This window comes from Sphaerodactylus townsendi, linkage group LG06, assembly GCF_021028975.2.
Source record: "Sphaerodactylus townsendi isolate TG3544 linkage group LG06, MPM_Stown_v2.3, whole genome shotgun sequence".
Lineage (NCBI taxonomy): Eukaryota > Metazoa > Chordata > Lepidosauria > Squamata > Sphaerodactylidae > Sphaerodactylus > Sphaerodactylus townsendi.
The window spans coordinates 42,253,516-42,269,185 of record NC_059430.1 but is presented as its reverse complement, the minus strand read 5'-3'; the positions used below and the strand labels follow the sequence as shown (position 1 = coordinate 42,269,185).

The 15,670-nt window shown below is 44.0% G+C and overlaps 1 protein-coding gene across 2 annotated transcripts in view; it reads left to right on the top strand.

Annotated features, from left to right (window-relative positions):
* Positions 1 to 10,345, top strand: part of NFAM1 (NFAT activating protein with ITAM motif 1) — a 34,252-nt gene extending 23,907 nt beyond the window's left edge. For both annotated transcript variants that reach the window (XM_048500923.1, XM_048500922.1), the window contains exons 4-6: positions 874 to 966; positions 4,262 to 4,339; positions 9,657 to 10,345. In XM_048500923.1, the coding sequence (XP_048356880.1) occupies positions 874 to 966; positions 4,262 to 4,339; positions 9,657 to 9,713 (228 nt within the window). In that variant the 3' untranslated portion in view covers positions 9,714 to 10,345. The remainder of the gene's footprint in view (positions 1 to 873; positions 967 to 4,261; positions 4,340 to 9,656) is intronic.
* The last annotated feature ends 5,325 nt before the right edge of the window (positions 10,346 to 15,670 follow it).

Below are 15,670 nucleotides of genomic sequence, written 5' to 3'. Positions count from 1 at the left end.
CTGCCCCTCTTAAATGCACAGCTCTCATAACACTCAGTAGTCCCAATACTATAGGGTTAATATTCTCCCCCATCTCTTCCCCTCCACTCTCTCTTTGTCTCTCTCTCTCCCCTCCCTTCCAGCTGTTGCTGCAGGAGAGAGGCTTATTTTTTAAAATGTTTGAAAGAAAAGTTTTGAAAGCAGAGCAGGGGAGGTGGGATGGAGCCAGAAGTAAACCCTTGTTTGTGTTGTTCCTTGCAAAAGCCGTTATATTGATCCATTGATATACTGAAATGAGCATTAGAGAAGCAGGAAGGAATCAGCAACCTGAAACAGAGTAAGGGGGAAGAACAGCAGTGTGAGGAGTGGGAAGGGTGGAGATAGGCATAGGAGGAGGGAAAAGGTCCAGGGCAAAGCTGCACTCACTGCAAAATCTCCCCACTCTGGTGGCGAAGCAAAATTAAATTCATGCTACAAGTGGTCTCACTTGCCATGGTGACTCTAGAAAGTGAAAGTGGGGCTTGAAGAAATACGTACAAGAAATCTTGCTGTGACATACATTTTCCCCCATCGCGCAGCAGATGCCTTGTGCTTAATCAGCCACAAATACACAGTCCAACACCTTAGCCCAGGGGTCTTCAAACTATGACCCTCCAGATGTTCATGGACTACAATTCCCATCAGCCTCTGCCAGCATGGCCAAGTGATAGGGTTCATGGGAATTGTAGTCTATGAACATCTGGAGGGCCATAGTTTGAAGACCCCTGCCTTAGCCTCTACACCACACTGGCACTCAAAGGTGGTAGCTAATGGCAATAAAAATGTTTTTTTAAAAAACACACCTGGAACTAATGCACTGTTGTTTACTCCTATTTATCATATCCTCATAAATAGGTGGTATGCCTTTGGAAGAAGAAGGTCGAGAAGTGTCCAGCTCAGGGGTCAGAAGCTGCAAGCTGCTCAGAACTTCCAGGGTCCCTCTATGCTGTAAGTATCAATAGCAAACATGGTATGAATTATGGCAAACTAAAATTTAACCTAGGGCGAAAAGTAGGCTGCTGCGGAATTCTGGTTGCCATGAGAACTAGAAGACTCAGAGAGGGAGAAGTCACTGAATGGAGCTGTGAGAGGGAAAATAAAAAGTAACAGAAAAAAAAACTAGAGAAACCCTGTTTGGATGTTCAGGGGAGAGGTTCTACCTGAGTGGAGGAAAGGGCTTCCTCAACCTGGTGAAGAGGGAGATCAGAAAGATTGTCAGAAACTGAGGGAGCCTGACACTCAGGCCAGCTGTTGTAAAGGTGCTGAAACAGCAGCTTTAATACTAGAACTCAAGATACTAATTAGGGCTGTCAGTACTCCTGCTATGGCAGCCCTAATTGCCCATTATGGCTCCAAGTGAAAGGGGAAGAAAAATGTTAAAACATGGCAGTTGCACCCAATGATAGGTAATAGACACAGGACATACAAAAGAAATACTTCTTCATGGAATAAGTAATTAAACTGTGGAATGCACTGCCAGTTAGGTTTGTCAACGGAGTTCTTCAACCAGCAGGAGTATTTTAGAGGTGGGGAGAGACATTGTGATGTTCACTGTTGCTTTGTATCCACACATGACATTATATGATTCTCTGGGATCCAAGTCATAGATTCTAACTCAGTAAGCACCAGACTACATATGATGCAAGAATAATGTGACCAGACGTCCCGCTTTTGGCGGGACAGTCCCAATTTTCAACAATTTGTCCTGCGTCCTGCGGTGTTTTTAAAAAGTCCCGATTTTTTGAAAGAATGCACGACAAGCTAGGGAATGGCGGGAGAACGGGAAGGGAATATACCCGTGATGGCGAACCTATGGGGCGCTCCCCTATTTCCCACCCTGTGCTCTTTCTCCGGCTCTCCTTGGCTATCTCGTTCTGGTGACGGTCGCTGCAGAACCTCGCTTCGCCTTGCCAGGCTGTCTTCCGCTGCTGCTGCAGCTGGGCTGCTGTGCCTCCCGGGGACCCTGAGAGCCTGGGTAGGTCTGTGAAGTTGGGGGGGGGGCGGATGGGCAGGCGGCTTACGTTCTATGAAAATTTTTGTTGCTCCATATAGACCAAATTTTTAATCAAGACGACCCCCCCCCCGACAATGGTGTTAAATGGTGTTTAGACCAATGTTAAAATCTGCTCACCTTATGCAAGAAGTCTATGACTGGATTTTCAGATGTCTTTTTAAAAAAACTGAGATTCAGCTGCAAGAAGCATGGAATTGGTGCTGGGGAGAAGGGTTGTTTAGTGCTTTGACTGAACACACTTTCTTAACTGTAATCACACCACAAGCCCCAGATTGGTACCCCTACCCTCAGAGCTAATAGTAGCGTAATGGGTGAGTGAGGAAGTGGTTGTGCATGGAAAAAGGAGAAAAGGAGGAAAAGGTTAAAAAAAGTCCTTCCCATTGCTACTGCCGAGAGCCAGTTTAGACCCCCTTTGGCTGCTTTTAAGGTTTAAAAAGATATGTGAGAGCTAATCACTGATATCCTGCTAGTGCCCTGAGAATTAGGTGTAAGTGACAAGAGTTGTGGCATAAGTAATGTGAGGATTAGAGCTTTTAAACCTGCAGTTTGCCATAATGCAATCCTAAGATTTTTTAAAAGTGACTAATGTTTCTCATACTGGAAAAATAGGGGTCCCTATGCTGTCCTGAAAGGGGCTAGTCTTAAGTTTTAGAATGCTCTGGATAAGATTTTATTTCATTCTCTCTGTTTTTCATTCTGAATTTTTCTCAACTTTCTAATGTTGAGTACCACTAAATGGTTGGACATTGTCAGTTATTTTATCTACTTAGAAAATAATATTAATGCATTTTTAACCATGAGAAATTATGTTGATAGTAGATTTTGGACAGCCAGATGCAAAAAATGTTTTCAGCTGGCCTTGAGCTTTCCACAAATCTACTATATATACACCTAGGATTCATAGCCCTGGTCTCTCTACTTCCGATTCCCTAATCCTTCCAGTGTCTGTTGCTACCTGATGTGGTGGTGAGACCACCTGGCATCTAGCTGTTTCATAGCCTCTGTAGATCTGGAGTAGCCCTGGTGATTGCAATTCCATAGTTCCTTTTATGGGTGGTGGTGGTGGTGGTATTAAAATTTTAAATGTTCAATAATAGCAGAAAGAATAAAAACAATAAAATAGAAAAGGGGGAAAATCTTTTAAAACATTCAATTCTAACCACTAGAGATTTGTGCAGATGATGTTCTATAAAGTCACAAGCAAATTCTAATAATCAAATATATAGTATCCAAAGTTCCCATCAGATGAATACACCAGGCATATGCCCAAAGGCTGTTGACTGTTCATTTTGGGTCTGCTATAGATAGCCCTCCAACTTTCCTGTGCTTTCAGTCATAAAAATTATGAGAGCATTAATGCTGTGTGTGTGGCAGAAAATCAGATCCAAGATGTCTTCATTTTTCTGCATTGTTGTTCCATTCAAACATTGCACAATTCTGTTAATGCCACCTGTCTGTCTTTCCTGCTAAGGCTTCTCCCAGGGAAACAGTCACCATGTCCATGGCAACCTGTCATTACTATGAGCACGTGGATATAGAATTTCTGATTGCTGTTTTTGGTCTTTTAGGTAGAACTTCTGATGTAGATAAATTTGACATGTTTTAAGTGATTTCTTGGGAGACAAGGGGTGGCTCAGAAATGTTATGATGTTTGTCTTTCTGCATGTGATTTTAGTACTGCTATATATTCTGAGGAGAAAGATCAGCTCCGGCCTTGAAACTCAAACAGAAATTACTGTAATTGGATAAGGCTATATAAATGGGCACTACTTTTCTTGCACTCTTTTTTTCCTGCCAATCAATAACAAGAGCAATGCAGTGCAATCCTAAGCAGAATGACTGTCATGGACTTCAATTTCAGAGGGTGGCAACTCTGCTTAGGAGGATTACACTGTTAGCACTTCAACTTAACTCCATTGTTTTAAAGAGATCATAAGAGAAAACTGACCATTTGAAGTCAGTATGTATATTCAGCTGGACCTTCCCTCCCTAGAGTGCAATCTTGTGCTGCATTACAATTTTCATTTCTTTTTCTTGAAATTTTTTTTGACAATGTACATGTTTAATCTGACCCTCTCCTCACTGAATGCTGATAGGGTTGCATTTGGCCTCTTGGACCCTTAGTAAAATTCCCCAATACTTCCTTTCTTGGTTAGGTCTTTAAAACTGCTTATTTAATTTGTGTGTATAATGAACATGTGTCTTTCCCTCATATTTTCCCCTCTTTAGGCCTTAGGACCTCATGAACCTGAAATCTATTCAGTCATTGAAGATAAATCATCACAGAAAAAGAATCCTGCACCTAAGGTGAATTTGATAAGCTTGTTATGTTTTTGTAAGGGTTCTCTCTCAGGCCCACTTGGCACGGGCCAGTGAAGCAGCTGCATACCAGGATAAATGACCCCGGTGCAGCCCCCGGGGCCGTTCACACACTTCCGTGTGGGCAGCCCTGGAGCTGCTGCAGCTTGTGGAGGCACCTCCGCATGCAGGCACGTCCTTAAAAAAAACCTCTTACCTTCTCTTCCCAGCGCAGCTCCACAGGGACGAGGGGACACCCCCCGTGGCCATGGCAACGCCTCAGGGGTCAGAGGGCAGGAGGCATGTCCCCTTGTCCTTCTCACCCAGTGCCGTTCGCTCGGCACCAGGTACACAATGGTGTTTTTTTAAAAGTCGCTAGTTTAGCAAGTTTCAAAAACACCGGTGTGGGGGGGAAAGGGACCGTGCTGCCTCATTTTGAAGGTGGCAGCCGTGCAAAGTTTTCCCCCCAACTGATGTTTTTACCAGGTCTGCACTGGTGTTGCTGGACCGTGTGGAGTGGGCCTTAGAGTGATCAATATAATAGGAATCCTCAAGGCTCATTTGTGTGTTGAGAAGACTGTCAGAAAAGGAGTGAACTGTAGCATATAGATTATGTTTAACAACCTAGCTCAGTCTAAGCACTCATTCCGGAAAATGGCAACTTTTGCCTGTGGCAGATTAGGGGAAGCAACTTCTAACAGAACTCATTTTCAAGGTTATCTATACCTAGTGGTACAATACCAACTTTTCAGTGTCTAAAAGAGAATCCTTTATCTATTCTTTTGACCCCTTGTGTTCTAAGAGTTCCTGTGACAGGAACTGGGTGCCAGGAGGTGTTTTCTCTGAACCAGGGGGATTTTTTTTGTCAACCAGATGGTTAAAAACTGTTCATCTGATATCACTTTTGCAAGCTTGGGTTAGATTTATATTAATACCGACAGACCTCCTTTCACTCCAGAGTGTATATAGAATGGGAAGAGCAGATATTCAAGTTTGAACTGAGTGTAGAAAATAATGCCACAAGCAGTCTGAAGGTGTGTGTGCAGCCCTCGGTCACAAAATGCTTGTCATTCTCTTTTTAAATCCCTACTCTGTATTGCTGCACATTCAACAAACAAGGCTGGCAATTTTTTGCAGCTGCAATGTAGAGTTAGACATGATGGTTTTATGCCAGATGGTCTATGCTGTATGATATGACTAATTTAAATCAAAAATAAAAATGAGATAATGGAAAATGAAGGAAAAATAACAATTACTTGGTAAGAGTCTCCTGAATTTCTTCTCTTTCAAAATGAAGCTTAATTGTATAGACTGAAGTTAGAAAAAGAACATTTTTCTTTTAATTCTTTTTATCTTTTGAGACTTTTTAAAAAGACAAAAACAATCGCTAAGAACATATATAAAACTACACAATAAAAGGGAAAGGGAGAGCTCCCAATTTCTTCTGTGCCAAATATAAACTCTGTTAACATTTTACCACTCGCTCCCCAGTTACCAAACTATAATTCAGTTAATTCTTAGTTATTACCATTAAATACACTTTTCTCTATTATATCAATTTTCTTATTCTCCTAGCCCTCAAATTCACAAATCATCAATTCATTTTTTAAAGCAAAAAGTATATTAGGAGTTTCCGGTTATTGATAAACTCAGATAAGTCCCTTTCTCTAATCAAAGGCCGTTTCCGCACGGGCAGAAAATGACGGCCTGGAGACGGTAAAAACGCCGTCTCCAGGCCGCCATTCGCACGGGGGGCGCAGCTGCAGCGCAGCCGCACAGCCCTCGCGCCGCCCGGCTGGCCTGCAGCCGGCGTATTCCCAGAATGCTGGGAAGCGTTCTTTTCCGGAATACGCCGCCGTGAAGCCGCTGCCGAGCGAACGGCAGCGGCTTCACGCCGCCTCCCCCACCCGGCACTTACCTTGTCCCTGGGCCTCCGGCACGTCGCTGAGGCCTGGGGACACGCCTAACTAGCGCCGCTCGAGCAGGCGCCAGAAGTTAGGGGCCAGTGTCCCCAAAGGCCTCAACGGCGATCGTCGGAGGCCCAGGGATTGGCCGGCAGGGCTCCGCAGCGCCGGCGTCCTGCCTCCTCCCAGGACCATCTGTGCGGACGGTCCCAGCGTCTTCGGGTCGGCGCGGAATGCGCCGACCCAGCCGTTTCCGCCGCCGTGCGGAAACGGCCAAAGTAAGCTTATACATCTCAGTCCATTCCAGTATCTGTACAAGCCATTCTTCTATTGTAGATATAGATGAAGTTTTCCATTATTGCTCATATAATATTTTTTGCTGTTGATGTCATGTATAAAAACAAAATTTCATATCTTTTTTCAAACTGTCCATAAGAAAAAGAACATTTTGGACTTTACTGTCATTTATCTGGTGTCTTGTTTAATCTAACTGGGTCTGAAAAAGCATAAAGGTTGCCAGAACATCTCTCTATAGACAAGACCAATTGGAATGGCAGCTGCTTAATTTTCCTATTATGCCTATATTACCCTTGGGGCTGATTTGAATGTTGGTTGTTCTGAGCAAATAGCAGATGCATGAAGTGATCAGCTCAGCATACCCACAAAAATGAAATGTATGAATTAAAAACACGTGGCTCTCTTCCATGGACTTCTAGATTCTAAAGTATATACAATAAAGTTCAGCGGGACACCACATTTCTGACACATTTAATTTTTTACAGGTAAAAACATGACTGATTCCCATATTTAATCCCCACTCAGAAGTTCCTGAATTGCTACTTGTGGATACAAAGTTAATGTAAACTAAGGAGGCCAAATTTGATGTATGATATTTTAGTACGAGCTTTAGTTTCACTGTCCTCACAACATTAGTCATTACGAGGATGCAAATGAAGCTCTGAAAATGTCCCAGCTGCAAAGCTTTAAAACAGCAAACATCAAATAATGTAGCTTCACTGGTAGGAGTTAAAAAAACTACTGTCATAATCTAAACATTTAACAGTTCCATTCTATTTTTTTCAGGATACGTTTTCAGAATGGGGTGGCATGACCACAGGGGTTTGGTGCAGCCAATACCAGCAGTTATGTTCCGTAATTTAATCATCAAAGTGACTTCTAAACTGATATTTAAGTTCAGGACCTGGGAATTCATGTGAGGTTCAAATGACTCCATCCCAATGTGGTAATGCAATATCAGCCACAGATTGGAGGCCAGGTGGCAGCAGCATTGTGGTACTCTATAAGCAGCCCTTTGTTGAGTGTATGAAGATGTTTGAACCTACAGCTACAGTCACTGAAAATGCAGATATTAGAAAGTTTTAAACATCTACCCTCTTGCGATATGAGACAGAATTCCAGGGGTCCTAATAATGAGCCTGTTCAAAAGTACTACTGGACTGACAATCTTCTGCCTACGCAAAGATCATCAAGGAAGGACTTGCTCCATCCTTATATAAAATGAGATTGGGCAATATGAAGGACATGACCTTTTAAGTGGTAGCATTCTTATTATGGAACTTATTATGAGACTAATCAAACTTGCTTATGTTCAGTTTTATAAAACTGATGAAGACCTTATTCCAGCAAGCTTTTGAGGAGAACAGTTGCAGTATTTAATTGTTGAATCTTGTCTGCAATGGCGGTCTTTTATAGCTGGTAAAGTTTTGAAATTTATTGTTGCCATTAACTGCTTATTTTTCCTTTTTTGTTTTTATGTTTACTGTTATTTGGTATCATTATGGGGTTTTTATATAGGATAAAAAAGACAGATGGTTTACACACTCTAGGTATTTATAAAAATATATACACACACACACACACCCCGCCTTACCATTGCGGGTCAAGGCAGTTTTAAATTAAAACTACACATAATACAATAAAAAACCATTAACTCATCCCAAAATGCTTATAGCTCAAACCTATTTAAAAGCCCTGGAAAATAAAACTGCTTTACAGTGCTTTCTAAAACATTCTAGGGATCACACCCCCTCATCTCCTTATGGACCTAGTTCCACAAGGTAGAAGCAACTATGGAAAAAGACCAGGCTCTGCTAGATATCAAGTGAGGGTACAACTAGAAGGGGGCACCTAGAGTATAGTAATAGTTACATGAGGACATGTGGGGAGAAACAATTCTGATGTCTGGATTCTGGCACTTGGAATTGATACTTGGAAACAAACTGGCAGCCAGTGTCCCTTTTTCTAAATGGCCAAAAGGTGTTCCTATTGGCTACTCCCTGAAAATAATCAGGCTGCTGCATTCCAAACTAATGGTAGTTTCATGCTGTCTTCAAGAGTATCCCACATATAACATGTGACTGTAGTTCTGCATTGGCCTAGATGCAGGTAACAAAAGTATAGGAGGAGAGTTGTTTCATCATCATGTCCCTTGTAAAGGCCAAGATCCCTTTAGCATTGCACCCTTGTTAGATGACAAGCAGATTAGACATATTGATCCAGTGTGTTTCCAGGACATTCTGAGGGATTTGGCTGTTGATGTTAGCCGGAACTTAACAGCTTTTCTGATTTTGGAATAAGAAGCTAGCAAAACCCATCAGCATATTGTTCACAGACATCTTCTTTTCACTACTTTGAGAACTCAGTTGGTAAAGCTGACAGCTGTTGCATAAGTGAAAGTATCAGATTGTTCTTTTAAAAGCCTGTGAAATGGTGACGTTAGTAGCAGGGGAAAAGTTTCAGTGCAATCCTGAGACTTGACAAAGTGGAGGTACCTGATCAAGGAACAACAGCGCTGCTGCTGGACTGTTTCGTTACTGGGAAACTACACAGGCCAGGGACCAGGCAAATGTTCCTGCAGAGGGGCAATGTGGGCTGTGACTGAGTCGATATCCCCAGCAACTATGCCATTGCACCCACAAGATGTCATGGGGTGCAGCCACACAATTATGACAGATAAGGGGCAAACAACAGGGCAGCAACCATGGGTTTTGCAGATGTAGTTCTTCCTTGCTGCTGGGGGGCGGGGGTTATTTCTGGCCCAGAGAGGCTTAGGCAGCTGACTGAGTTTTGCCACATCCCCACCTGCCCTGACTCCCACTAGTTGTGGGGTCAGCATTCACATCACTTTGGTGGAGGGAGACAGTAATGGTATGCTGTGCTAGCATATCTTTAGGGTGTGCCAGGGCATTAGCTGGTCAGCTCTCAGAGCACTTTCAGCTCCCCTCCAAATTGCATTGTTATTTTCTACTGGTGCAGTATCTATTGAATATTATCCAATGAAGTTATTTCAGAACCTGAAGAAACTGTTGCTGTCCCCCCGCCCTGCCCCAATAATAATCTCTATGCACCCTGGCTAGTTCCCTGAAAATGTTAAATTTTTGCTTCCTTTCTCTGAATTTTAGGTATCTTACCAGAAAACACAAGAGGAAATCGATGATATCGTGTATGAAAACCTCTAACCTGCCTTCATACCTCAAAAGAAGGTTCTTATTTCCCTCTGTGAATAAATATGGAGCAAACCATTGTTGTATAAAAGAAAAGGATCTTCTGGTATCGAAAACAGAACCTAGAAAAGGCCTCCTGGAGCAGCTCGGTATTATCCCTATTCAGACTACCAAAATGCAACTCTGTGGTACAAATGCTTGCTGGTGAACAGAATCAACTCAACGAATGGAAATAGAAAGCATGTTGGGAGAATGAAACTTGAAATGCCTGCTGTCAGTGTGGTTTGTGACTCCAGTTCAAGCAAAATGTGTTTGGAGGACAGCGTAAAAGCCATTGTTTGCAGGAATGCAAAATGGTATAACATAAGATTGGTATTGTTAACATGTAGCCTTTTTACTTTTCATAGGCTTTTCCGCACATGGACTGCAAGCATATAGGTGAGATGATTAATTTCATGATGTTTAGGATGGTGTGTTTTGTTAGATAACTATTTTACTAATGAGAATAACATAGGCAACTCACAATACCAGTGATGGCGAACCTTTTCGAGACCCAGTGCCCAAATTGCAACCCAAAACCCACTTATTTATCGCAAAGTGCCCATGCGGCAATTTAACCTGAATAACCCCCTCGATCAGGGGCCAGCCTGCTGTAGCCTCCGGCAAGTCCCACATGTGCCTCTCTGCACCTCTCTAGCATCTCTGCCGCCTCTGCCCCCCGCCCCCCGGGCAGCAGCCACCTGGAGCACAGGCACCAGGCCCGCCAGCCGTCCTCCCTGCTCGTTGAGGTGCACGCACATCAAGTCCAGCAGCCCAGGCCAGCCTAGATGTGTGTGTGTGGGGAGGTACGATTTCCCCCCCCCACATGACGAACTTTGTACAAGCGTGCCCACAGAGAGGGCTCTGAGTGCCACCTCTGGCACCCGTGCCATAGGTTTGCCACCACTGCACAATACAATCTCAGGGTGTAATCTTATTCAAATTTGCATGGTCAGTAGCACAAAGAAGAAGCTACATATGAATTTCTCATCCCTTGCCCTCGAACAGCTCCTTTTTTCTGGTGTTCACTGTGTGACTGGGGTGGGGGGAATTCCACTAATTTCATTGACTAACCTGATTTAAGCAATGAATAAAAAAAGATTGAGCCACAGTGAATAAAATTTAAGTTATAAAATCAGATGATTCAGATTTCTGAAAATATGATCCAATTCAGGTGAACCTGAATTTATGCTCTCTGTGTGAGGAAGGGGGGCTCCTAAAATTTCAGGTCTGACCTGAAAGATGATTCTCTTATTAGTTTTTTCAACAAAACATTCTACAAAATGAAGCATGTGCTTTCATGTACAAATACATTATTTTCTTTTGTCAACATTGCATAGATATAAGACGAATGAGCAGATAGTGTTTTTAATGTTGTAATGTTAATACTGTCCAGACCAGGGGTAGGGAACCTTTAACACTCAAAGAGCCATTTGGACCCCGTTTTCCACGGGAAAAGAAACACTTGGAGCCGCAAATAATTTTTGACCTTTAAAATAAAGATAACACTGTGTATATTGGGTTTTTTTACCTTTTACTCCGCTCATTCTGAGAAGCGCATGGATGCGTCTGCCCTGCTGCCTGCAGGGCGGGCAAGGATGGGGCCAGCAGCTCGGCCTCGCCGGCTGCCGGGAAAGTGCCTGCCCTGCTCAAACGGGGCCGGCGAGAGGGGAAGCCCGCGGTGTGGCCCAGCCGGCCGTGGGCAATTGGTGCTTCCGCCCTGCTGCCTGCAGGGTGGGCAAGGATGAAGCCGGCGGCTCGGCCTCGACGGCCATCAGGAAAGCACCCACCCCGCTCCAATGGGGCGGGCGAGAGGGGAAGCCCGCGGCGCAGCCCAGCCGGCCGTGGGCAGTTGGTGCGCCCGCCCTGCTGCCTGCAGGGTGGGCAAGGATGGGGCCGGCAGCTCGTGGAGCCGCAGTGCAAGGCCAGAAGAGCCGCATGCTGCTCTCGAGCCACAGGTTGCCTACCCCTGGTCCAGACAGTCCAATTAACAAAAAATTGATGTGACTGTTGTCAGGGCTAGCATGGGCCCCACTGGATTTTTTTTTTTTGCAGTGCCCCAGGTTCACAGTAAAGATCTGTAAAATCTTAGGCATGGGTGTCAAATATATGGGCCCTGAACCTGATCCAGCCCCTTGAGGGTTCTTATCCTGCTCAAGCTTTTCCAGCCCTGGTCAGGTCAAGCCCACCATTGAACTGCGTACTCAGTCTGCCCTGGGTCTAGCATTTAGCATGTGTTTGCACAGGTAAAAGACTGTATAATCAGGTGAATGAAGTGGTCAGAAAAACTGGGATACACAGTGATTGGAGCTCGCACCGGCGTCCAGGTCCACCGTTCGGATCCGACACCGGCATCCAGGTCTACCGCTCAGAGCTGGTGGCAGTGCCCAGGTCTATATGCGCCCGGGGACATGGGTTACCCCATGTCCCCATAGGCAGTATGCCCCTACCAGGCAGCAGTGGGGAACTACAAGCAGGGTGAGAAGCCCCACAGCAGGTACGCTCCCCGGCTAAGCCACAGAGCATTTAGAAAGTGCAAAATCAGCCATAGTTACAGATCTGGAATACAAATCCTATGAGGAAAGGTTGAAGGAACTGAATATACTTGCTGTTGTGGGTTTTCTGGGATTAGTGGCCGTGGTCTGGTAATCTTAGCTCATAACTTTTCATTTGCATCTATGGCTGGCAGCTTCAGAGGCATGTCATGGTAAGATGTGTTTTTCTCTGTGGTCCAGTGTGGAGTATCTTGTGTAGTTGGGTATCTGTTTTGCCAGATGGGAGGAAGATGAGACACATTTGTGTGTGTCCTAGTGGTTTGAACAGGTGTGACTCATTTAAGAACTGGAGTGAGGTGAGGTGGTGTGGGGGGGCAGGGACTGAATATATTTTGTCAGGACAGAAGAATTACCACATTGTTACAATACTTGGAAGGTTGTTTCAAGGAAAAGGGCAAACACTTGTTTTGCTGCTTCAGAAGCAAAACTACATTTAATTGACTTAAAGTACAGGAGGGTAAATTTTTGGTTGAACATTAGAGAAACCGACTAATGGTAGGAGATGTTTGACAATCAAGCCAAACACCTGAGGTAGGAAGAGACTGTCCTTTGCTGGAGGTCTTCAAGTGGATGCTGAACAGCTATCTGTCAGGATGTCTGGATTTATTGTACTGAGCTGGCAGTCTGGCTAGATGGCTTACAAGGCCTCTCCAGATCTAGGACTCTTTGGGAAAAATAGTTCATATACACAGGATCCAGCTGAAATAGGTCCAATTGTATACTTCACTGACCTATGCAGTCTATGAACAACCTGCACAGGATTTAGAGGGGATCACAGTTATGACTGCAGGTGAACAGCACAAGAACAAAAAGACTATGGAAATTTGATAGCAATTTTGAAATGTCTTTAAGTTGCAGTAAAAAAAGAGGGAAACTGTTGACCAGAAACCTGAAGAAAAAATAAGGCATTAGAAAATATGCTTTAATTGCAGTACAATGAAGCAAGTTGCCCAGGGAAAATTAAAGCTCTTCATTCCTGGTTTTAAAATAAGTATCTAGGTGAGTATTTATCAGTAAAAAGATTACATGAAGTGAATTCTGAACTATTCAGCTAGATAATCCTCAACATGCATTTCAAGCATGAGATTTTTAAATAAGAGGAGATTTCTTACCTCTCACAGAAGGGATGGAAGGGTGGATGTAAGAAAAAGTATCACTTAAACCACCAGGTGGTGCCCTTTTCTCATTGGCTGTCTTCTTTATAGGTCTTTCACCTTGGCCAAAACCTAGCACTGGTGTTGTTGTTTTGCATCAAAGGAGTTCTGGCAGCAGGAAATCCAATCAGCCTGGCAATCTGCAATATTAATTGTGATCAATCTGTAATACTTAATTGTGATCATGCTATTTGGATACATCAAATATAATTCTATACCACAAGATAATACAGGGAGAGGCTTCATGTGGCGCCCCAAGAGGGTTATTTTCGTTATGGCAATATGTATGCATTAGCAGTAGACATAGGTAAGGAGATTCTGTCCTTTTAAGATGGTGCGTGATGGGATATGTAGTTCCACCCTGCAACTGGACAGATTAGCCAGCTTCCTGAGTGCAACTCCCTAACATGCAAAAAGTTTTATGACCTTTTGTTCCACTTAGTATCATTTTGTGTTACTTAGCATCAGGTACATGGATGTGTCAAGTAATTATCTCTTTTCACAGTAGTAGCAGTAGTAGTAGTAGTAGTAGTAGTAGTAGTAGTAGTAGTAGTAGTAGTAAGGATTTCCAAGAGCTTTAAGATCAGGGACTGTGCCTGGGGGCCATGCCTTTCATCTAACATAGCCTTGGGTTGAGTTGGGATGTCACAGGGAATGCCTTCACCTTCCATGTACCAGCCCAGGAAAAGGAGTTATCCTGTCAATGGTCAACAGCCTGTTTGATCCTTTAGGGTTCGCATCGCTTGTAATCAAACGAGGAAAGCACCTTTTACAAACACTTTAATTAGGCACAAAGGACTGGGACAAACCTCTTTCTCCTGACCAGAGACAAGAATAGAAGGCATGGAGGAACTCCCTCTCTAGTCTGCAGACAGTACACATTCTCTGCATTTTTGTACCAGTTTCACCCACTGCCACATTCCGAAGAGAACTGCACATCTTGCAGATGCATCAACCAAAGAAATAGCAGCTGGGCATAGCATATCTGAGTGTCAATGGCGGGGAGAGCCAGGTACACAGGCTTCAACTTGGGAAAGGCTAAGCTGGTCCACCACAAGGGCACACCATTCCAAGGCTAGAACTGTCTGGTGCCATACCAGCAGTGAAACTAACAGAGCTGCTAAGGAAGGAAATGGATCTCAAGATGACCTTTTACACAGACAGCAAAGTCGTACTGGGATACATATACAACCAGAAGCAAAGGTTCTATGTGTATATAAGCAATTGAGTAGAGTGCATCAGGAAGTCCACATGGCCAAAGCAATGGCGATATGTTCCCACCGATCAAAATCCTGCAGACCATGCAATGCTATCCACCACAGCATCCCAGGCTACTCAGCTACAACCTCCTATCACCAGACCAAGATGCAGACATCCAGCCTGAAATCTCCTGCATCATGAGAACGAAGGTTGGGACAGAATGCCATTTGGAAGCAAAATATTGTGAATGCTTCTCTTGTCTTAGGAACAGCTCTTCTCATTCATTTTGCACACCACTGGGATAAGCAGCCTGTTTCTCCAAATGACCACACAATCAAGCAGAGAGGTTGATCCTAAGCTGTGTTCAATGAGAATCCTGAGGAGATAGAGTGTGACTCTGAAGGTAAGTCATACCTGAGGTCTAGCAGCCTCATCAAACTGAGCTCCTACTTGGGCCAGGATGGCCTACTCTGAGTAGGAGGGTGTGTGAAAGAGGCTGACATAAGCTCAGCAGTGACACACCCTGACATTCTTCTGCCACGACACCACAACACCACCTTGCTGGTATGACACCATCATGAAAAAGTTCAGCACCAAGGGGCAATATTTTACAGAAGATGCCATTAAACCGGCAGGGTTGTGGATCATGGGCACCAAATGATGCACAGCAACCGTTATTTATTTATTTTTATCACATTCCTATCCTGCCCTATCCCTGAAGGCCTCAGGGTGGGTTACAAGCTCCAAGGGCCTCATTAGCATCAGAAGATGGCAGATCTACCACCAGACCAGCTCAGCACCAAGCCCCCCTTCACCAATATGGGTTTTGACATTTTTGGACGTTAAAGTGTAGTCATGCGCAAGACCAGAGAAGGACAGACCAACAGCAAGTGTTGGGCAGTGCTCTTCAAGCATGTTTAAGCATCCAAGTGGTCCACATCAAAGTCATTAAATCTATGGACACCTCCAGTTTCATTAATGCCTCACAAAGATTCCTCTCCATTTGCAGACCCATTAAGCTACT